Consider the following 22,918-nt stretch of genomic DNA (forward strand, 5'->3'; position numbering starts at 1 on the left):
CCGGATGTTTTCCACGGTGCACTTCCGGTAGCTCAGCTAGCTCGCTGTCCAGACAAACCGACTAACTTGTGAGAATGACAGCACTAGCATAGTGACAGAGCTACCTGAAAATGAGGAGCATACTGTTAATTGCCTTTCTGGCTCCTTGTTGGGTCAACGGTGCCATTAAGTCGAGAGTTACTACGGAAGAGAGTCACGAAGAAAACCCGGAGTTCGGTACGTAACTTAGCATGCTAACGCAAGCTAACGTTAGCATTGACGTTAATGCTGTTTTATGGTTAACAACGGTTAACGACGATTCTTGTAACTTAGTTTTATGTGTGTTATGTTTATTTATGGTGATTACTAATACGGACATTTTTACTGTTAAGTGTTATCAAATGTAAAGGCACCGAGTCCTGGTTAGCTGCTAAGTGAAACCACATCATCAAGCTACAGGAAGCGGATTGACCGTTACGTATTGTAGTATATAGACCGTATTATTCTAGTGTTTTAAATGGACACACGCAGTTTATGCTCGATTCTGTGTATGACCATTGTCTGTCCACGTCTTCCAGATGCTCTGAACTCCGTCCTGTCAGATTTTGAGGTGCTGCCGGTGTCAAGCCTCCAGCTGCACTCTGTCAGGAAGAGAGACGTCCACACCCAGTCCCACCTGGAGCGCCTGGTGAGCTTCAGAGCCCTGCACAGGTACAGCAGCACACCCTCATGTCTGACAGAAACCTACCTCCCAGTAGAGTTGAGCTTTGGAGTACTGATGTAGGAAAGGCCCACATCTTCTCAATCTGTGTTAGATTAAAACTCCCATGCCCGTGCACATATTGAAAACGATAGTGGTTGCTGTGATCACTTCTGATGTCCACACTGGATGTGAGGAGATCCCCAGTGTAAGGTCAAACTTAAATTACACGTTGATTTGAAAGTAACTGTGGAACATTTAGGAGATGAAATTAACCTTTTCACAAGCAGTAAGGACTATCATTCATTATACATGTTCTGGCACAATCCCTCTCTATATATATTTATCCTTTCAAAGCAGAACTTATGAGTTGGGGAATAGGAGGAAGAAATTACAGGGGGCACAAAAGCCAAACTAAATAAAAACCTATTACTTGTACTGAAGAAACACACAGTTGGTGGCTACACTGCAGATTTTATTTTCAATTGAACTGTAAAATGTCATTGTTGACAGTGGCGGGGATCAGAGACTCCAGAGTATAGACTGTTGCACTGCTTGGACCAGCCACCTGATGAGGACATAAAAATCCACAGTACTTTTATGTTACACAAATGTACTCCAAAGTTCAAATGACAGCCAGTGATGGTTTCCCAAATTACAGTCCCTTTAGTAAGAAATTCTTTCTCTGTGTGACTTTACTGTTACTTAGCAAGGCAACACTGTCAATGAAAAAAAAAAGAGGGGATTTTTAAAAACTGTGTAACTTTGGAAGATACCCTCTTGATTAACTGCTGAAGAGTCATTTTAGTCTTAGCTGATCTTTGGGATACATTTCTGCTCTGTACAAGCACTGTAGATTTTGACCCCCATCGCTTACATTAAAGTCGGTACAGGAATAGATCATCTCATGACCAGTATGGACAGGACAGGACATATATTTACAGCAACCAATAACTCCAACAAAGTATTGTTTTCAGATGGACTTAAAAAATGTCAACTTCAGACATCACTAATATCATTGAGACAACGGCATATGAAGAGAGATTATTCTCGAAGTATTTTCTCTTTCCCTTTTTTTGTGACACTAAATAGGCCCAACACTAAATTCCATGTGACTCCTCACAGTACTGAAAGCAGCTATGTAATTTAGTTTGAGTTAATGTAGACTTCGTGTTTCGTTTTTCTCTCTACAGACATTTCAAGCTTTACTTGACCACCAATACGGATCTCTTCACTGACAACTTTAAAGCAGTGTTCGTTGATAAACATGGAATGGAGGAAAACTATGATGTTCATCTTCAGAACTATTTCACTGGGCATGTTGTCGGTGAGTGAATAATTTTTAGGGTTTCACCATTATGTTCTTTTTTTCCCTTGTACCCACATTTCACAGTCTTTTTCATGTTGAGAACAAGTAAAGTTTAACAGACAAATAACTGTTTTTGTAAGATGTTAATGAGAAATTCTTATGTCATAATTGCCACTATTTGCCAAATATGAGCAATAACTGTGAAGTTATATTGTATGTTACGTATATTACTGTATCTGTACAGCTTTTGCTGAATAGATTACCATATATAGTCTGCATATGAATGAATGAAAGTAACCTTATGTATATTGTGTTTGCAGGAGAGGAGAATTCACGTGTGCAGGCACACGTAGAAGGAGATGAGTTTTCTGCTCACATTCTAACTGATGAAGCGGAGTACAATGTTGAGGTAAGAAGCGGCTGTAAAATCATTGTTTCTTTGTTGGATCCAAATAGAGAGTTGATGGACAGCAATAACATTAGAGCAATATCGTTCTAAGAAGTAGAGCGTTCTGTTGCTATAGGCAGTAATGAATGGTTAAGTTTCACTTTCACTGTGTCTGGCACTCTGCTGCTTTGTCTGTGCCCAGAGTACGCTCTGTCCTCCAGGAGGATGGTGCCCTGAATAACAAAAAGGTACATTTATTCCAACAGTGCTCCGAATTAATGGTCCAGCCCCAAAAATTGAGCAGGTATAACTTCAGCTCAAGCACCCACTAGCTACAACACTGTCAGTCCACAATCAGCCTCATTTGCCCCTTTGACTTGGAAGAGGAAGCCCAGATGAAAATGCTAAGTTAGTGATTAGCTAGTTGTGAAATAGTAGGTTAAAAGAGAGGCATTAAGGCATTTCTGAGAGGCATCACGTCTTCATGTATAATGAATTATGAAGTGGATTATTACTGTGTTTAGCCTCGTATTTATTCACAACAGTGTTGTGTGGTAGCAGGGTTCAGGTGATGCTCGCAATAGTGGGTTTGTCTTGTACTAGTGGCGGCCGTGCTTTGTAGGGGCGTGTTGTGTATGCGACAAACGGAATGTGTCTGCAGCCATACATGTCTCCCAAAAATAGAAAATCAATATGTGGTGGGCCGCTAAAAATAAGTTAATGTGTGCGATACCCTGCTGTGATTTTCTTTCATATTCTGTATAATAACTTGGGCTTTTCTGTCTCTGATAATATTATCAAAGGTCACTCAAGTGGTTTAAACTAGTTTTTGATTTACTATACCAGACATTAGTAGTAGCTGATGCAAAAGATGCTTGAGGAGAAGTCTATGCTTTTATAGTCAATGCCTTGTAGCCTAACTTCTTAGGATGAGGATATTTTACATCGAGAAAATAGTAATTATTCGGATTTACGCAAATTCAGTGTAGGTATGTAAAAGCATACAGTACACAGTACATTTTATAAGTATTTTGACAGCGACACACATTTTGGTCTTCCCACCGGCAAATTGGTTCTGAAGTAAAAGGATTACAGTGAGCATAAAGTACCAACTATCAGCTTAATTTTTCTGTTGTTTCACATCCAGATTTGGTTCAACAGTGTATGAGTTATAGCTCCATCATTCTCCTACTGCACTGTTTAGACTTCATACAAAGGGGCTATTTTTTTCTAAGTACTGCAACAAAATAAAGTGTTGCTGTCCACATACTGAAAGATGATACTGTGCATTAAAGCCAGTGAAGAACGAGAGGAATGTCTACACTGCAATGGCCAATGTCTGTCTTTTCTCTTGTTTTCATTCCTCACCTATATATCTATATTTCCTTTTTCTCCTTTTGTTGCTCTCTTTTTCTTCCTCACTTGTGACCTTCTCTGACTCTCCTGTTTTGTCCTCTAATGCCACCTGTCTTTCTCTGGCCGTCCAGCCCCTGTGGCGGTTTACAGATTCCCCAGCTGATGGCAGGCTGTTGGTTTATCGCTCAGAAGACATCAAGAATCTGAGCCGCATCGTCTCTCCAAAAGTGTGTGGTTACATCCACGCTGAGGCTAGTGACCTGCTGCCACAGACCGCTAGGAGGGATTGGGAAAAACATGAGGAGGTGGACAAGGAGAAGGGTGAGCTCTGCTGTCTCTTTCCCTCACTAGTGGTGGAGAGTCTTGCAAATGTGTGTGGTCATATTTGCAGTGTAAATATGTAGGAGGAGGATGGAGTATATGAGGGGTTGGAGAGCACAGATCTAGTGGAGCCTAGGCTCCGTGCTCTGGTTTGTGGACGGTAAAGTGTAGATAAGAAAATAGAGTAGGAGGATAACAAATGTTTAAGGTGGAGAGAAGGAAGCAGGGGGCTGTAGTAGTGAGACAAAGGAGGTGGGTGTTCGATTCTGCAACAGTCACTTTAATAAAAGCCTTTTTATCTGTAAAACCTAGCCTAAGTTATGCACATACACACTGCTGACAAGTGGGTATTATGTAACAACCAAACGCCTTTTGATTCTTTTGTGCTGCCTCGGAAATGTAAAGCATATAACAGTGATAATGTGCCAGAGGAGATGTCTAGAAAACCTCTCACCAGCTGCTGGTTGAAAGCACTCATGGGGGATAAGAGTTGAGGTGAAGGTTCTTATGGAGGAGGCATTAAAATTCATGGAGGCTCTGCTGCCCAATGAGATGACTCTGAGCCGTCACTGGTCTCCCACAGCTTGTTGTGGAAGCCAGGGCAGCGCACACCCACACTTCTCAGCATTGCGCAGCCAACTGTATGTTGTAATGCTCAGATGGGATGTCTTCCTGTTGTCCTTTTCTGTTATTATTCAGCTATGCATTGTTTGAAGAGCTAAGAAAGTATGAAGATGTGAGGCAGATTTCCTCTGTTCCTTTGTGCTTTTCTGTGGCAGTGAGATTAGTTATTGCTTAATTTATTCATAAATTACAAAATTAGGATTTTTAAGAGCTCACCATGTGCTCTGGAAAATTTCAGTGGGCATGTTTTACAGTTTCCTACTATTTTATGGTCTAGTGGTTCTCAAACTGAGGGGCGTAGAGCCATTGCAAGAGGGAAATGCATGCAGGGGAAAAACTGTGGAGACATTCAGTGTTAAATGAACCCATAATTGCTTTGTATTTAGGTTTACAGCAGGGCTTGGCAATGAATCAATGATATTGATATTGTGATATTAGATATCATCTTAGATCTTGGATATCATAATATCATAAGTGTTGTCCTTTACTGTTTTTAAGGACTGCATTCGGGTAGATGAAAAAATCCACTGGCTAGGCATATTTTTTACCAGCCGAAATAATAAATTGACTTTTAGTGTCACATATACAGTTTGTTTGTTTCAGTGCATTTCATTGTGACAATAAGGTATTATGTTGGATACAAACGTAAAGAAGAGGCCAGAGCAAAATCTGAAGCAAAATTATTTTAATATATTGAACAACTCATCACCACACCCTCAGCATGAGAATACATTCCCTCTGGTAAGCAGTCATGCTGTGTATATGACTAGGGCTTTTACTGTGAAAGGTAAGAATGAAAAGAGTGAAGCTATTGCTGCTGTTAACAATGTGGGAGGCAATATAGAGTTTGCCCTCTTGGTTTAAACGACAGGGCCCCCGTGTTTTTTGAATACCTAAGTATCATTTAAATATGGGCACAACCTGCTGCAAAGGACAGTTTAGTAGATCAGTCAGTGGTAGAAACTGTAGTTCTATTTTGATACAGACATTTACCTGCCCATGTAGCCGATAGCCTTCTGAGATTCACTTGCAAAACGGAAATTGTGTCTGCATTTTGAGGTTGGCGGGTGTGAATTACTGACCTTGACTGCATTACAGTAAAGTGATGTAACTTCCTGAACTTCCCAGATTGTTCTAGCTCTTCTGTTATTTGCCTTTACTGACTTAGTCATTATATCCACATTACTGATGATTACTTATAAAAAATCTTACTGTGTAAATATTTTGAGAAAACACCAATAGCCAAGCCTGCATTATTGTTGTAATATCGATATCAAGGTATTTAGATATATCACAATATTTGAATTTCTCGATATCGTCCAGTTCTACTTAACAGTCATTGCAGTGGGAGAAATGTGTGTCTTTTTCGCAAAAGTTTAAAACAGATGTAATTCTGAAGAAACATGTATGGATAACAAGTGAGGTTTACATTATATTATTTTGGTAAAAAAAAATTTCAGCTCATTTTATTTATAGTTTTTGGGAACCACTGTTCTAGATTAAATGATTATTTAGTGGGAAAACGCAATATATTTATTGCCTTTGAGAATACTCATTGGTGCTAGCCCTAAGCATCACCTTTACAAAGTTAAAACACAAAAAGATGCAGAAAAATTGGTCCATGCTTTTGTTACCTCTAGGCTGGATTACTGTAACTCTCTATTATCAGGTAGCTCTAGTAAGTCCTTAAAAACTCTCCAGCTAATTCAGAATGCAGCAGCACGTGTACTAACAGGAACTAAGAAATGAGATCATATTTCTCCTGTTTTAGCTTTGCTGCACTGGCTCCCTGTAAAATCCAGAATTGAATTTAAAATTCTACTGTTAACTTATAAAGCTCGAAATGGTCAAGCTCCATCATATCTTAGAGAGCTCATAGTGCCATATTATCCCACCAGAACACTGCGTTCTGAGAACGCAGGGTTACTCGTGGTCCCTAAAGTCTCCAGAAGTAGATCAGGAGCCAGAGCCTTCAGCTATCAGGCTCCTCTCCTGTGGAATCATCTTCCTGTTACGGTCCGGGAGGCAGACACCGTCTCCACATTTAAGACTAGACTTAACACTTTCCTCTTTGATAAAGCTTATAGTTAGGGCTGGCTCAGGCTTGCCCTGTACCAGCCCCTAGTTAGGCTGACTTAGGCCTAGTCTGCCGGAGGACCCCCCTATAATACACCGGGCACCTTCTCTCCTTCTCTCTCTCTCTCTCTCTCTCTCTCTCTCTCTCTCTCTCTCTCTCTCTCTCTCTCTCTCTCGTATCCTATTACTGCATCTTGCTAACTCGGCCATTCTGGATGTCACTAACTCGGCTTCTTCTCCGGAGCCTTTGTGCTCCACTGTCTCTCAGATTAACTCATATCGCAGCAGTGCCTGGACAGCGTGACGTGTGTGGTTGTGCTGCTGCCGTGGTCCTGCCAGATGCCTCCTGCTGCTGCTGCCATCATTAGTCATTAGTCATACTTCTACTGTTATTATACACATATGACTATTGTCACACATGTATACTGCCAGATATTAATACATACTTTCAACATATTGTACCACAGTAGCCAGAACTATAACTATAATATTATTACTTTCAATAATGTTGTTGTAAGCTGCTGTCATTACCTGCATATCTCTCTCTCTCTCTCTCTCTCTCTCTCTCTCTCTCTCTCTCTCTCTCTCTCTCTCTCTCTCTCTCTCTCTCTCTCTCTCTCTGTCTCATTGTGTCATGCGGATTACTGTTAATTTATTATGCTGATATGTTCTGTACGACATCTATTGCACGTCTGTCCGTCCTGGAAGAGGGATCCCTCCTCAGTTGCTCTTCCTGAGGTTTCTACCGTTTTTTTCCCCGTTAAAGGGTTTTTTTTGGGGGAGTTTTTCCTTATCCGCTGCGAGGGTCCAAAGGACAGAGGGATGTCGTATGCTGTAAAGCCCTGTGAGGCAAATTGTGACTTGTGATATTGGGCTTTATAAATAAAATTGATTGATTGATTGACTTAATTGTAGATGTTAAGTTGTGCATGAGCATCATTTAATGTAACAGTTAATCATGTGGTAACAGATTCAGCACAGTATTGTTGGTGAATACAGTGTAAATGAAATGGACTTTAGTTTACTGTGGATGTACTATATACAGTAGACCCTATTCATTGTGCTGTTATGCACTCTGCTGTAAAGAAAAACTGCTGTTTAATTGTGGCTTGACAAACAGAAGGAAAGTTTAATCAGTTCACAGGCAAGGAAAAAAGAAGACGTGCTGCTAAATGTGAAAATGAGGGCAATTAACAGCGGGATACTGGAGGAGCATGGCCTCATTGTTTAACTTTTTCATGTATCTTTATGTAAGCTTAATCTTGATGGCACTGCTTACAAAAACTGATCACTGTTGTCTGCTGGTGACCACTGTTGGTTCTCTACCTGTTCCCGTGTCTCTCTCACTGTTGCTGTTACTCCTTCCTTGTAGGGTTCCCCCACAGAGAGAAGAGACAGGCGCACGATCACAAGAAGAATACCTGCCCCCTGTTGCTGGTTGCAGATTACCGCTTCTTTGAGCACATGGGCCGCGGACAAGAGAGTGTCACTCTTAACTACCTGGTTTGTCTTTATTATGCCATGTACAGAAGTAGTGCAGAAAGAGACCTTGTAAAGATGCCTCCATAGGGTGTTACGTTGAACAGGACTAGAGGAGAATATTTTTCTATTGCCACAGTTTAGTTTTACATCAGATTGACAAATCTGTGATCTATGATCAGCATGTCTACTGCACCTGTGAAAGAAAGTCACAATAAATCCATATATTTCTGTTAATAATTCTTGCCATATGATTTTTTTTTTCTTTTCTCACTCCAGATCGAGCTGATTGATCGAGTTGATGACATTTACAGGAACACAACCTGGGATGATGAATTCAAAGGCTATGGGGTACAGATCCATCAGGTGAGTTTGGCTGGCTGCTTGCGGCATGCTCTGTTGAAATCAGTCAGGTGTCGCAACGGTTAATTTCTAGACACATGTATTTATGTCAACATCTAGATTTTTGATCAGTTTGGGGTTTTGTTTGATTTTGAAGTCCTGACTCTCAGAATATGAAACTTTTTTCACCAAATTCAGACGGTAAAAACAATTTTGAAGTTTGCAAAGGTGTGACGACAAGCTAGCAGTGAATGCTCGTCAATCGCACTCTCCCTCCCTCCCTCCCCCATACCTCCTTGAAATTATTAATGAAGGGCTTGTAGTAAAGCAGGGTCTGGGACAGTGGGATTTCATCTGACTTCAAATAAAGAAGAAATCAAAATAATAAAACCTCTTAAAACTCAGCAGGTCATCAGGGCCCAACCGTTTGAGTTAACGTAGTTCCATGTGGCTTAGCATTGTGCATCAAAATATAACATTAGATGTTAAACTTTTGTCAGTATGGACATGCTATACGCATAGCTGTATCCTCCACAATTCAATCATTTAGTACATTTTACGTAAACTATGAACACCAAAGCATCATTCAGTGAGATTTACTGGACTGGTAAACAAGAGAGAATAAAAAAAAGATGGTTACACCCTACCTTTGAAATGTTCCTAAAGTCCGAAAATGTGTCCATTCCTCAATTATTTATATTTCTGTAGTCAGACGGGTCCACAGAACAAGAGAATCAAAAATTTTTTCTAAATCAAATTTATCCAAGTCCTGAATAAGTCCGTTGCTCACTTTATGCTAACTTCTTTCGCCCAATTTACTGCAGTTGTGCCACCATAAACAGTTTTTTCTTGTCGTTCTGCACAGTGTTGGCTAAAAAATTAATGTGTCCTCAATACTTTCTGTCAATTTTTCAACCTGGGACAGCATGTGCTCACGGTTTTGAAGGCCAATGGGCTGCGCCACAGACTTCTTCTCAAAGTCATTGCTCAGTTATAGTCATTATGTAATGTAGGGTATTGTGGTTAATATGGTTAATAATGGAGTACACAAACAATACTGATATCATTAGAAAACTAACATTCAAACCCTAAAACATGCAAATGACAGAGCAAATCACATATAGTAACAGCCTGACTCGTGAAACAGTTTGTGGCGTTTTAGCATCAGACCCCACTGCTCCCAGCAGCATGACAGCTTTGTTCTACATCGAGTCACTCCCGGAAGTGAAGTTGAGAATAAAACTGCCCCTCAGTCTGTTTGAGAACAGCATTTTTAGGAGGAACTGAAAGCTTTTGTGTATCCCCCATGGGGTAATTTAATTTGTTCCACAGGCTTTGGGAATGAATGGAGACACTGTTTGTCATACTGTGAGCCCTGGGTTTTCTCACTGAAAAGATATGCATTCATTTAGCTGCTCAGAGTTATTTTCAAATTTTCTTCACCATACATATCAAGAAAAACTTGTAATGCGCCACCTTTAACCACAATACCTTTTAGAAAAAACTTAAAAGCATGATGCTGACTGACTGGTAAAGAGTGACGTGGTCCCCTATACCTGTGCATTAAAGCTTTGATAAAGCTTTAAAAACTCTGGGGCAACTTCTGGCAAATTATGTTGCAGTTAAATGTAAAATAATTAATACTTCATACTATAAAATGTTGCACATGGCATTAATTATGAGCCACTACGTAATGACTTGTTGACTTCATGAATTGTTCCTTAAATGGTGTCTTTACCATTCTCAGATCATCATCAACAAGGAGCCCACAAAGCCTCCCACTGGCCCTGCTGGCAGAGGCTGGGTCCACTATAACATGAAGAACAGCCCTGTGGAAGACAAGGAGGTCTGGGACGTAAAGAAGCTTCTGGAGGTGGGAAAGATAGACTGAGAGAAAGATGTGCATGAAGGGAGGGGAGGTTTTAGGGATACAGTGGGTCTTCTGTCTATCAAAACCTTGGGACTGGATGTGATAAGGAAAAATTAAATGTAATCATCATTTAATCAATCAAAAAACGTACTGAAAAATATTTTGCCGTGACACTGCAGTTAAGAAGTCTAGTTTAGATGTGTGATAAGTGTGATTTAGAGTGATGATATTACAAATAGCTGCATTTCCAAATGTTAATGTCCTCGTCTTAACCTCTTCCACTTCCCTCCTTCCCTACCATAGACCCATTTTTGTCTTTTTTGGGATGGGGACAGGGGATCTTTAGGGGAAGATAGCAGGACAACAGTATATGCTGCAAAGACGTGGTATACATCAACTTAAAGCTGGAAACCTAAAGATAAATTTGAGATGCAGCTCAGCACTGTCTGTCAGGTTTTTTTTCTGTTAGAAATGTGTGTTAGGCGTCTGTTCAGACTCTGGAAGTTTAGTAATAAGGGCTTAGAGCATAAGTGTATAATGGCCATTCCTGTGCTCAGTTATGTCTCAGCAATTTTTGGGTTGATAACCATCTGTCATACTGGTTTCATGCAAAATGTAAGCATTTTTTACCAATCCAGAATTGATCAAAAGGATAAAAAAAAATCCCTCCAAAATACCAGACACCAAGACCTTAAAAAACACCAAAGAAAAATCCATGCTGTGATTTAATTTCAGAACCTTTTGACATTTCTGTAGGAACTGCTTTTTTTGTGGATTGGATGGCAAGCGTTTCTGCTCTGGAAACTGCTGAGAAACTCCCTGTGTTGTCAATATACCTATGAAAGCCATCCATCCTCTGAAAGACCAAGGTCTCTAGTTTGTGGCTGTTAAATTTCATGAGGCTGTGATTATTCTAGAGGTCACAGTAGGTCACATTATACAGTGATGTCTGTTTAAAATAATGGTGTCACCACAATGAAAACGCTGCTAGGGGGGCTAACATCATCACACATAAATTAAATTGGACTCCTTGAATCCACAAGAGTCTCAGCTATCCAGTCAAACCCAATTTACGCAATTCCAATATTGCTCAGGGACCCCAGTATGCAGAAATGTTCAAATATAATGGGCAAAACCATATTTGCACTATGGTATTTCCTTAAGACCGCATAGGACTAGCACAAAGTGGGCATGTCTGTGAAGGGGAGATTCATGGTTACACATAGAACCCATTTTCATTCAGATAACTTGAGGTGAGAGGTCAAGGAACCCTCATGAGAATGGTCATGCAAGTTTTTCTCTTGCCAAAATTTTGCCAAACTTTAGAGCATTATTTAGCCCTATTGACGACAACCCAGCATGGCATGGTTGGTACCAATTGATTCCTTAGGTCTTCTCTTTTATGATACCAGTAGCTTTAAAACCCACCACAGCCTCTGACAGACAGCAATGTCAGCCTCTGACACAGGCATCCCAGCAGAGTGGAAGAGGTTAATGCAGTGTTGCAAGCCCTTGTGTGAAACGGGGAGTAAATCTAACTCTGACATAGTTCTGCTTTTTCCCCCTCAGCAATTCAGCTCAGATATAGCTGACAACGCCTCCACTGTGTGTCTGGCACACCTGTTCACCTACCAGGATTTCGCCGAGGGCACACTGGGGCTGGCCTACGTGGCCCCGTCCAAACCTCAGGCCCTGGGTGGCCTCTGCCCAAGACGTAAGGACACATCACTTAAACATCTTTTCCACCAGATTAGCTTTTGTCCTTGAACCAGTTTCATGCAGGTTTCTTTGACCGTGGCGCTATCTCGCAAACCAGCCCGCATTTCCGCCAGTTTTAGTGGAGTGATAGTAATCAAGGTTGTGTCATCAACAGAGGCTGTTGCACAATGTACAACAGAAGTAATCAGTAGCAGCACGATAGCAGATTGCATTGCTTTTCTGCAAGCGTTCTGTTATTACAGATGGTTTTATCCAAAAATGCATGAACCCACTGATGATGAGTAGAAGACGCATTGGACTACTGTGTGCATGCAGCCTGTAGAATATGACATGCTCACTTCTGTTGTCACGATTCGCACTTCAGGACAAGAAAACCTGGTATTTTTTGGTTCCATCTGGCCCCTAACTTTTCCTATTCTAAACCAGTTTGTTTTTGATGGAAATGCTGGAAGATTAGCTGCTCTGTGCTTGTTTTAATGGGGTAATTGTGGCAAAATGGCTTTGTTTTTACAAGCTAAGCATGAAATGATATTCATCACGCAACACCTGCATTACTAATATGTGGTTATTGCAAATCATGATTTAAAGACTATCTGTGTTGCAGCATGAATGAAAACCCGCCACAGCCATGTCAAGTGAAAGTAGTGTGTAAAGCTGCTAATAGATCTGTTCACTAGTAGACAGACTCCAAGTGGCTGAATCCTTGCCAGGGAAATGCCAAAAATGACATGAAGTTTTGGAAGAACTGGATAGTGGGCTTTGTAAAGCAAAACAGTTTGACATCTTGCTTTGGTTTTGTCCTTTTGCAGCATACTACCCGTCTCACTCTGCAAAGAAGCCCAGTTACCTCAACACAGGCCTGACAAGCACCAAGAACTATGGCAAAACCATCCTCACAAAGGTCGTTTTAACTTCAGTCATTATCTTTGACAAAATTACTAGGTCCAGTGTTAGCCAGGAAGTTATGCAACACGTCATCCTGCCAAGTGTAGGCTGCAAGCAAAGCAGACACACCTTTTTGTGTGGGTGTTATGAGTAATTATGTTAACGCTGTTGCATTTTGACGCCTCAGTTATCAGTATGTTGCTTACTCCTCAGCACAATTTACAGATAAGTCACAAAACATTAATGTAAGCTGAGAGGAAGTTTTGAAAATTGCATCTGTAGCCTCTATGATGATGTGCTTTTTTTTCAGTAAAATCAGTGTTATGAGTCGGTGACAATCTTAATTGAATCATACAGTAGTAAACTATATGTTCATACTGAATAACTCTGGTCCAGTGTGACCTTGCAAAATTGTTCCTCATCATAAATTTCAGAAAGATTAGATGTAGCTCCCTCCATGGAGATCATTTCCAGGAATATTTTTAGCCACAGTCCCTCTTTTAGCCTACCTGTGTCCTTGATTTTTTTTTCCAGTGTGTTTAATTTTTTCTTCCATATTCTGTGTTTTACAATTTAAGTACCTTTTGTCTTCAGAAAGACTGCCTCATCATGTAGTGGGTGAATAAAATTTCAAACATTTAATAAGAAAATATTTTAAATTTAATAAATATAAATTAATTAAATGTAATACAACATTGCACTATTTTCTATTAAAAAGTATGTCAATACAGGTATAAAACAAGACATTCCAACAGTTTGTAAAATTAAGTGCTTCCATCATAGATTCATATGGCTCTTTAGAGCAGAGACTTAGCAGTCTCAGAGGAGCTCTCCCACAGGACTGCAGAGTCCCACAATAACATCCATTGTCAGGATTTGGTTTTTCAGCAACCCAACATCAAAGAATAAAGTAATGTCCCTACAACTTAGTGGGATAGGTAACTGTTTCATGCCTCTGCGCCTCTAGGTACGTCTGTATGTCTGTCTCTCTGTACGTCGGTTCTCATGATCGCAATATCTCAAGAACATGTTGAGGAAATTTCTTCAAATTTGGCAGAAATGTCCACTTGGCCTTAAAAATGAAATTATTACATAGATTTTGGTGGTCAGAGGTCAAGGTCACTGTGACCTCATCGATCTTATTTTTATGAACACAATATCTCAAGAACACCATGAGGGATTTTTTTTCAAATTTGGCACAAACGTCCACTTGGACTCAAGAATGAACTGATTAGAATTTGGCTGTCAAAAGTCAAGGTCACTGTGACCTTAAAAAACACATTTTTGGCCATAACTCAAGAATCCGTGGAGTAATTATGATGAAAACTCCACACAAATGTCTAATAGGATATAAAGATGAAGTGATGACATTTCATATTTGAAAGGTCAAAGGTCATCTTCGCTGTGACGACATAATGTTCTGCAAAAACAGTTTTCTGACTATTATTTAATGTCATAACTCTGTTGTCTCAGACTCTCAATATCCCATCCATGTTGAGTTTCAGATGCGTCTATTAGGGCGCAGGTTTTGCCTCCCTAAACGTAGCAATAAGCGTTAGAGATCATCCTTTGTTCCTTCTGCTATTGCTTATCGCAGCCAGCAGTGACCACTAATTGTCCATGATTACCCCTGACAGCGTGTGATACTGGATTCTGTGTGTTTTGTTGTACTCATGACTACTGTCTGTATCTCAAATTTTCCCTCTTGGACATTAAAGCCTCAACTCAACTCGGCTCGGCTCAACTTAACTCAGGAACAGAAAGGAAGATATTTGGTCAGATACTGAATTGGTGACAATAATCTTGCGTGTCTACATCACAATGACAAGTATATCCAATGATCTTTTCCTTGGCGCCGTGTAACATTTACCCAGAAGGTAACTGGTGTGTTTGTGTCCCATCAGGAGGCAGATTTGGTGACCACTCACGAGCTTGGCCACAACTTTGGAGCAGAGCACGATCCCGACAATATCCCTTACTGCGCTCCCAGTGACGACCACGGCGGGAAGTTTGTCATGTACCCTATTGCTGTGAGCGGAGACCATGTCAACAACAAGGTACCTTTCCAAATAGTGAACAAGTTAAAACAGTATGTAGACTTCAACATGCAGTTACAGACGCGTTAGTATCAAGTAACTGCTTAGGTATATAACAAACTATGCAGACAGCTATGAGGAAACACTGAGTTCGTGCTGCACAGTGTGATGGAAAGTGTGAATTTGAGTTGCTTAATCTACAGAGTGTTGGATAAATGTGAGTCACAGTTGTTCCTGTGAAATATAATGACAGACAGTAAATGTACTGTGCCTCCTCCGTCATTGACCTTAACAGCTAATATGCATATGACTTCTTTTTTTCTTGCTGAAGTTTAAGGTGAAAAGTGGTGCTGTTTATTTGCTGTGACTTGCTCTGCTCTTGAATTTAGATGCTCTTGAAGATATGTGCCAAGGGTGAAACTAAATCTTGAGTTACATCAGAATGCATTAATAAAAATGCAGACAAAGGCCATGAAACTTTTGCTAAAACGTTTGTGTGGCTGTAAATTCAAACTTAGCTTTGAAGAAACACCATTGTGTCACTGATTTGTTAGACATCTTATCAATGCAACAATTGATTTAAGTCAATAGCATCATGGCAGCCCTTTATCACACCACCTTTCAATGCTGAGCATAAAGTATCCTCTTCTAGTTTATATCTAACCCTCGTCTTCCTCTCCCTCTCTCCTAAAGCGTTTCTCCAACTGCAGCAAAATCTCCGTAGGGAAGACATTGCGTTTTAAAGCTCCTGTGTGCTTCAAGGAGAGGAACAGTAAGGTATGTGGGAACTCCAGAGTGGAAGAGGGGGAGGAGTGCGACCCTGGGCTCCTCCACCTCAACGACGACGCCTGCTGCTCAGCCGATTGCAAATTCAAATTTGGTGCACAGTGCAGGTATGAGATACCAAAGATACATATCACACTCACCCACTCAGACATTGGATTAATTGAATGTAATATGTCTAAAAAATCTTTGCTGTTCTAGTTTGAGTCATCCACACGTCTCTGTTCTCTCCACAGCGACAGAAACAGCCCTTGCTGTAACGGCTGCATGTTTCAACTTGCAGGAGTAAGGTGCCAGGAACCTATTAATGCGACCTGTAAAGGCATATCCTCCTGCACAGGTGAGCGCCTCCTGCTGGTCGAACTTAAGAACTGCACCGATGACTGGAAAGCTGCTGTTTTTGGTACCTTTTTAAATTGATCAACAGATAAAACCTTGAAAAACAAGATCTCTCCACATTTCCTTCATATGTTAGGCTACAGCAGTCAATGTCCACCTCCTGAGAACGCCACTGACAACACCACCTGTGTTGACAACGGCAAGTGCCGCAATGGAGAGTGCAATCCTTTCTGTGAGGCCATGCAGAACCTTCAGTCCTGTGCCTGCAACGGTAAAAAGAAGTTAATTAACAACATTATCAAGGGCAAACATGATAAAAGCTTTAGGCTTTGGGTTATGAATTTGGGAATAATGTTTTTTTTTAGTTTCTTCTCTGAAAAGTGAAGTGGATGTGTGCACTGCCACTGTTAATGGAGGGTATAGTGATTACTTAATCTCGTCTTCTGTTTGCAGAGACGGAGGACTCCTGTAAAGTGTGCTGTAGGGGAAAAGATGGCACCTGCACTCCCTTTATCCAGGCCAATGGCAGTTTCCTGTTTCTTCGCAAAGGAAAACCCTGCACCGTGGGCTTCTGTGACGAGGGCGTGAGTCATCATATCTTTCATATCTCTTCACTCTACAGACAGGATTAAAGCTGATCTACCATTTTTCCATTATGTTTAGTGTTTTGTTATGTTACATAGTGTCTCACAAAATGTTATGAATGTTACAATTATTGTATTGATGTGTGCTTTATGTGGCTGTTTGAAGAGTGTCAACTTTCTCTTGTTAAAACAGGGAAAATGCATGAAGCAGGTACAGGACGTGATCGAGAGGTTGTGGGATTTTATCGACAAGCTGGACATTAACACATTTGGTAAGCTGGTTACAACAAGCCGCTTTGAAATATTGTTTTATGCCTCCGTGCTGGCTGTAGCTGTGGCTGGTGGCGTAATGTTTTTGGGTCGTCTATTCATACATTCCATTCTTGTGAACGCGATGTCTCAAGAATGCCTTGGGGGATTTTTTTTTTTTTTTTCAAATTTGGCACAAGCGTCCACTTTTGGTTAAGGGTGAACTAATAAGCATTTGGTGGTCAAAGGTCAAGGTCACTGTGACCTCATCGGTCGTATTCTTTTGAACATGGCATCTCAAGAATGCCTTGAGGGATTTCTTCAAATTTGGCACAAACGTCCATTTGAACTCAATGAACTGATTAGAAATTGGTGGTCAAAGGTCAAGGTTACTGTGACCTCACAAAACATGTTTCTGGCCATAAGTCAAAATTCATACACTAATTATGACAAAATTTCACACAAATGTCTAACAGGATAACATGAAGTGATGACATTTCATATCTAAAAGGTCAAAGGTCAGCTTTACTGTGACATCATAATGTTCTCCAAAACACCTGGCTGTTACTCAATGTCACATCTCAGGAACAGAGGGAAGAACAGTTGGTCTGATACTGAATTGGCGACACTAATCTTGAGTGTCCACCTTGAAACTGCACTGATTGTTTAGGTCTTCTGTGCTGTCCATGTTTTCACAGACACGGATGGAAATCTAAGTGTAACTTGACAGGTTTGTGGAGGCATATAGTCGCAAGGCGTCTAGTTTTCATTAGCTTTTTATTTTGGAAGAAAGTACAATAGTTAGCATTCATCAGTGGGTGAACATACAAACATAGCAGTACTTTGAGTGATGTATCCCCTATCCATTCCCTCTACCCTCATACTGCCACATAAAAGAAAACAAAACAAGCAGACAGAAAAATGTACTTGAGTATATTTTCCGAAACTGCAGTTTATATACCTTAGTATCCCCTTTATCTTTTCAGAAAAAAAAAACTAAAGCTGTGTGAAATTGAACTCTCAAATTGTATTTGGTGTGTTAAAAGTTGTATTCAAGATGATATTATAGAGTCATTGTGTTCTTGGTTACTTTAATTTACTAAAGTACAACCTACAAGTTTCGTAAACACCTAATGTGGGTATACAATACAGTATACAGTTTACATCAAATTCATGACATCACACTATAAATAATACGATAAAGCACTAATGATACAACAGAGTTGGCGTGTTCTCCCCATGTCAGTGTGGGTTTTCTCCGGGTACTCCGGCTTCCTCCCACAGTCCAAAGACATGCAGGTTAATTGGTGACTCTAAATTGTCCGTAGGTGTGAATGTGAGTGTGAATGGTTGTCTGTCTCCATGTGTCAGCCCTGTGATAGTGTGGCGACCTGTCCAGGGTGTACCCTGCCCCTCGCTCAATGTCAGCTGTTCCCTAACAACATAAGCGGTTACGGAAAATGAATGAATGAACTAATGATAAATTGCAGATATACTCTCAGATAAGCACATGTGTCTAAATATGCCTTTAACACTTAGTTTACCAACAATTTACTTTCAGAATAGAAAGATATACTTTTTTTTTACTTGAGTGCTCACACACTCGTATACATACACACAGGGTGAGAAGCAAAACAACAAATACAAAGCCAAACCTGGAGTTGTAAGTAACAATAATACAAAAAAAAGCACTTAAAGGAAAGGAAAAGAAAAGGGTAACCTAAGCAGACATGATTAATGGAAAGTCAGTGTTTTGTTTTGTTGCTGATGACAGTCATGGTTGAGTCAATTCCTTGTCACTCTCCTGACCTTGCTTCGTCTGTTTTGTCGTCTCCGTCCTCAAACGCCACCCCCTCCATCAGGGAAGTTCCTGGCTGATAACATCGTGGGCTCTGTGGTGGTGTTTTCACTCATCTTCTGGATTCCTCTCAGTATCCTGGTTCACTGTGTGGTAAGAATCTGCCGCACATCAATTTGCACTAAGTTCCCAGTGTCAACTCTGTGGTTGAAGGTCTTTACTGTAATGACCTTAATTATTTTACTTGAATAATCCTGACAGCCCTGTCCTTTTGTGTTTCCTTCTGCAGGACAAACGACTTGACCAGCAGTATGAGGAGAACACAAAGTCCTTCTACTACCCTCCAAGCGTAAGTTTCTCATCTCTCAAATGCCCATGTATGACTCTGTGCACTAGCCTTGCTGCCACACTAACCAAACTAATACAATCCCACTTTGTTGTTTTTTTTAACACTGATATCTTTAATAAGGGAGGGAGAGGTATGAAGATTGATTGTTCAGGTTGAGGCATTTGCCCTTTATCTGAATATATGTTTGGATCCCTGCATCATCCATGTTACTATGAAACTACAACATGTACATTTAGCAAAAATAAATTAGATTAAATGACCAACATAAAATGAGAATTCTTGCTTTTTAACACCAAACGTATCCCTGCTCTGCAGTGTTTAAAAAGAGTTTAAAATAAGTAGAAATCAATCTTGAACTGTATAACTGGCTTTTGAGATTATTTTAGGCAAGTAAAATAAAAATTAATTTATATTATTTATTTATTTATTTTTTTAAATCTAAAAGGCCTTACAAACATATTTTGGTCAATCCGCTTTTTCCTCTGAGGTGAGGAGTCGTACATGAACACAACATAATGTGCTTAACTTATGACAGTTCAGGAGGAATCTTTGTATTTGTGTCTTGTTCCATTGGTTTGAAGTGCCAGAGCTCCACTGGAAAAATTTACTTTTTACATGTTACTACTCCTGGCTCCCTCATCTCAAAGTCAGCTGTTTTTTTGAATGGGTTTTTAATTAGATGTCAGAAATAAGGTCTGTGGTGAACACAAGCTTGAATTCATCAGTAAACATCCCACTTGTCAATTTTGAAGCTTTTATGTGTCTTAAAAAACATGACTGCTAACAAATGGCTAAATTAAACTACAGAGCATCATCACGCCGTACACAGCCTTTTTTAAAGCTATTTTTTGGCATTTTTCAGGCGTTATTGATGCTACGTTATTGAGAAACAGAGACAGATATGAAAAGGGAAAGAGCGGGGAGGAGCTGTAGTAAGGACTCAGACATATTAGAAGGCCCCACTTTACAGCCTTGTTGTGGTGGTGACATTAAAGTCGTGTGACCATGGTGAGGTTTGCTTATAGCCTAACGTTAGCTTTTTACCTCTAGCGATTGCATTTATGCTTCTAAAATCATAAAAGTGGTGTTTGTGAAGATAATCTTGCTGAATAAAATGTGTAAGTATCATAAACTTTTTTTTTTGCCACAGAGCTTATTTTCTGCAGTAATTCAAAATCCAGCGAGAAAACACCATTGGCTCTTTGTCAAGGGAACCAGAGTGATGCTAACTTTGGGGTTGGTCTATCAAAAAAAGTCATCCCTGGAGCACTGTATTAAAATCTTGTAACAGTTTTGGGGTTGTTTGCTGGTGCCACAGATAATCTGATTAAACCTCATGCACACAGTCCTGATAACGCAGATTAGTTGAGCTTTTCAGTGTTAGACACTTAATAATATATTAAGCCGGGCTCAGACTACAGTTTTAAAATCCTAATCGACTTTGGAATCAGGTCTCATCACGCACATAAGGAGAAACTTCACAGATGTTCTTCTCTCTAATCTCAAACATGCACACACTGTAAGACTTAAAAATTGTAGCCCATCACACACTACTGGATATTCTTAAGATTATCATGCCAGAGGGAGCCTGAATGCACCACCTCATGTGATCTCATAGGGAAGCAAAACAAAATGAGACTGAAGCGGTGCGACAGATTGGTTTGATGTTAAAAATGCGAAAAAAGAGAAAAAAGCAGAAGGATAAACAGGTCTGGATGAGGAAATGGCCACCATGTGTTGATCTGGAGGTGAGATCTGAAATGTCAGTTTTAATATTCAGGGTTCCCACACATTTTTATGGACAAATTTTCAAAAAATGTCCATGACTTTTCAACGAACCATAATAATGTTTTTTTTTTTTTTTTCCTTGCGCTACTTTTCAAACATATGAGACTCCAGCTCTATTCAAACATAATTGCAGCTAGCTGGCACACATAAAGGGAGAGACAGAGCTGAGGAGAAAATGAAGACACGTACACAGTGGTAAACGAAATGTTAACTTGACAGTGACGGAAAATAAATTTGCCTTTATTTTACGATTCGTAGACGATGGTAATGTCTTTACACGCAACAGAATTTCATGCCTTTTCCAAAACGTTCAATGATTTTTTTTCTAATTCCATGATTTTTCCAGGCCTGGAAAATGTTATTGTGAAATTCTATGACTTTTTTCCAGGTTTTCAATGACCATAGGAACACTGAGTATCTGTCAACAGCAGAATGCTACCTGACGTTTGTCACAGGGGAATGTTTACCATTGCTTGGCTACACCGTTGGCAGCTCTGTACTAATGTAACCGTAACAATAATCATTTAGATTTTAAATCCTTAATATCAAACATTTTTGAAATGATCTGTAAGCATTTCTGGAGATTTAAGAATGATCTGCAAACCTCTCACATTACCAGATAATCTTGGCCAAACATCGGTACCGACTAAGTTTCCAGATCAAATTTATTCTCCGATTTTTAGGAGGGATGATTTGGGAATAATTTGGTCTAAAACTCCTGTAGCCTGAGCCCGGTTTTAGGCTGTGCCTTTCAAAAATGTACAACAAGTAAGATTTGTCAGTTATCAGGGGTATAAAGACATGCTGAAGGGCATCACAAGAGCGCAGTACCTTGACATTCAATATGCACTACTACAAAACACTCTTGTACCTCATAAACATTTTTGCAACACAATACCCAAGAGAGTCCTGAGAATTCTGGTGCCAAATTGGCTCACAGTCTTATAATTAGAGCAGAACACAAATGGATTCAGAATCCGTCAGTAAGGGCCTCACTGTCACTGCCAGGTTCAAGCTCCGAATGACCTGTCCATCACTCTTTGACTTGGCCCTTTCCATTCTCACTGGAACTGCAGCAGATGGTGGAAGTTTGTAGTAGAGCTCCCGCCATAGGTGAGTGCGTGTGCCATGGCTTGGTGTTGCGTCGCCATTGAGTCCATGATGATGCATGGTCAGTGGCCCACGTTTGGGATACTCCTGCAGTCACTTACTCCTTGATGTAATCACTGATCTGGCTGCACATTTCCAGCCCTCAAACTGTGTCTTTCACCTGGAGAGATTAAGTGAGAGACACTCAAACTTAAGCTAATTAATGTGACAGCATAGCTGTAAGTGTGCTCCTCTGCACACATGTCGTCCACGCAGAGTCATACCTGATCAGAAATTACCTCAAGAAAGCAAGATTGCATTTTAGGAGTATTCAAACAGAGAGAGGACTGAACAGGTTGCACCTTGTTGTCTTTTGTGAAATCCGATGTGGTGTGTGTCAGCGTTTTAAGTTTGCATCCGCTGCTGTTCAACGCCACATCGAGAAGAGGGTAATGTCCTTTAGGTGGTCATTTGTTATTTCATTTCCCTTTTTTTGTTTTTCTTTTTGTAATGGCTGTCTGCACTGTGTTTATTAGGATTGATTAGGAACACATGGAGACTGAGGGTACATTCCTCCATGGACCTTTGTCATGGCAGACATTTTGACTTGTAGAAGCAGGACAAGCACAGGAGCAACTAATAACATCAATGATGGCTTAAGCAAAGGAGCCAGGATCCTCATTGTCATGGAACAAGTGCTTCTAAACGGACTGCGGCCATTATTAATATTAGTTACACCTCTGTTTGACAACACAAAATGTCTGCTGTGAGAAATGTTTGTTTTACTCATTCCCACTTTAAAAGGGGGTTTTGGGATGATAATGGGATGGAAATAGCAGATAGCTGTTACTAAAT

At 40.2% G+C, this 22,918-nt stretch overlaps 1 protein-coding gene across 3 annotated transcripts in view; it reads left to right on the top strand.

Moving 5' to 3' along the window:
- Positions 1–22,918, top strand: part of adam17a (ADAM metallopeptidase domain 17a) — a 25,538-nt gene continuing 2,620 nt past the window's right edge. The window contains exons 1-19 of one of the 3 annotated variants that reach the window (XR_013493357.1): positions 1–216; positions 558–690; positions 1,873–2,006; positions 2,309–2,397; positions 3,864–4,053; positions 8,126–8,256; positions 8,512–8,598; positions 10,322–10,447; positions 12,014–12,158; positions 12,973–13,064; positions 14,953–15,105; positions 15,778–15,977; positions 16,104–16,207; positions 16,343–16,477; positions 16,660–16,790; positions 16,984–17,062; positions 18,902–18,990; positions 19,127–19,186; positions 21,983–22,087. Coding sequence is in view for 2 of the 3 variants with exons in the window: in XM_033642498.2 (XP_033498389.2) it covers positions 111–216; positions 558–690; positions 1,873–2,006; positions 2,309–2,397; positions 3,864–4,053; positions 8,126–8,256; positions 8,512–8,598; positions 10,322–10,447; positions 12,014–12,158; positions 12,973–13,064; positions 14,953–15,105; positions 15,778–15,977; positions 16,104–16,207; positions 16,343–16,477; positions 16,660–16,790; positions 16,984–17,062; positions 18,902–18,990; positions 19,127–19,186; positions 22,051–22,087 (2,221 nt within the window). In the remaining variant the exon portion in view is untranslated. The remainder of the gene's footprint in view (positions 217–557; positions 691–1,872; positions 2,007–2,308; positions 2,398–3,863; positions 4,054–8,125; positions 8,257–8,511; positions 8,599–10,321; positions 10,448–12,013; positions 12,159–12,972; positions 13,065–14,952; positions 15,106–15,777; positions 15,978–16,103; positions 16,208–16,342; positions 16,478–16,659; positions 16,791–16,983; positions 17,063–18,901; positions 18,991–19,126; positions 19,187–21,982; positions 22,088–22,918) is intronic. The other 2 variants (XM_033642498.2, XM_033642499.2) reach the window with 2 other exon arrangements.

This window comes from Epinephelus lanceolatus, chromosome 15 (genome assembly GCF_041903045.1).
Source record: "Epinephelus lanceolatus isolate andai-2023 chromosome 15, ASM4190304v1, whole genome shotgun sequence".
Taxonomy (NCBI): Eukaryota; Metazoa; Chordata; class Actinopteri; order Perciformes; family Serranidae; genus Epinephelus; species Epinephelus lanceolatus.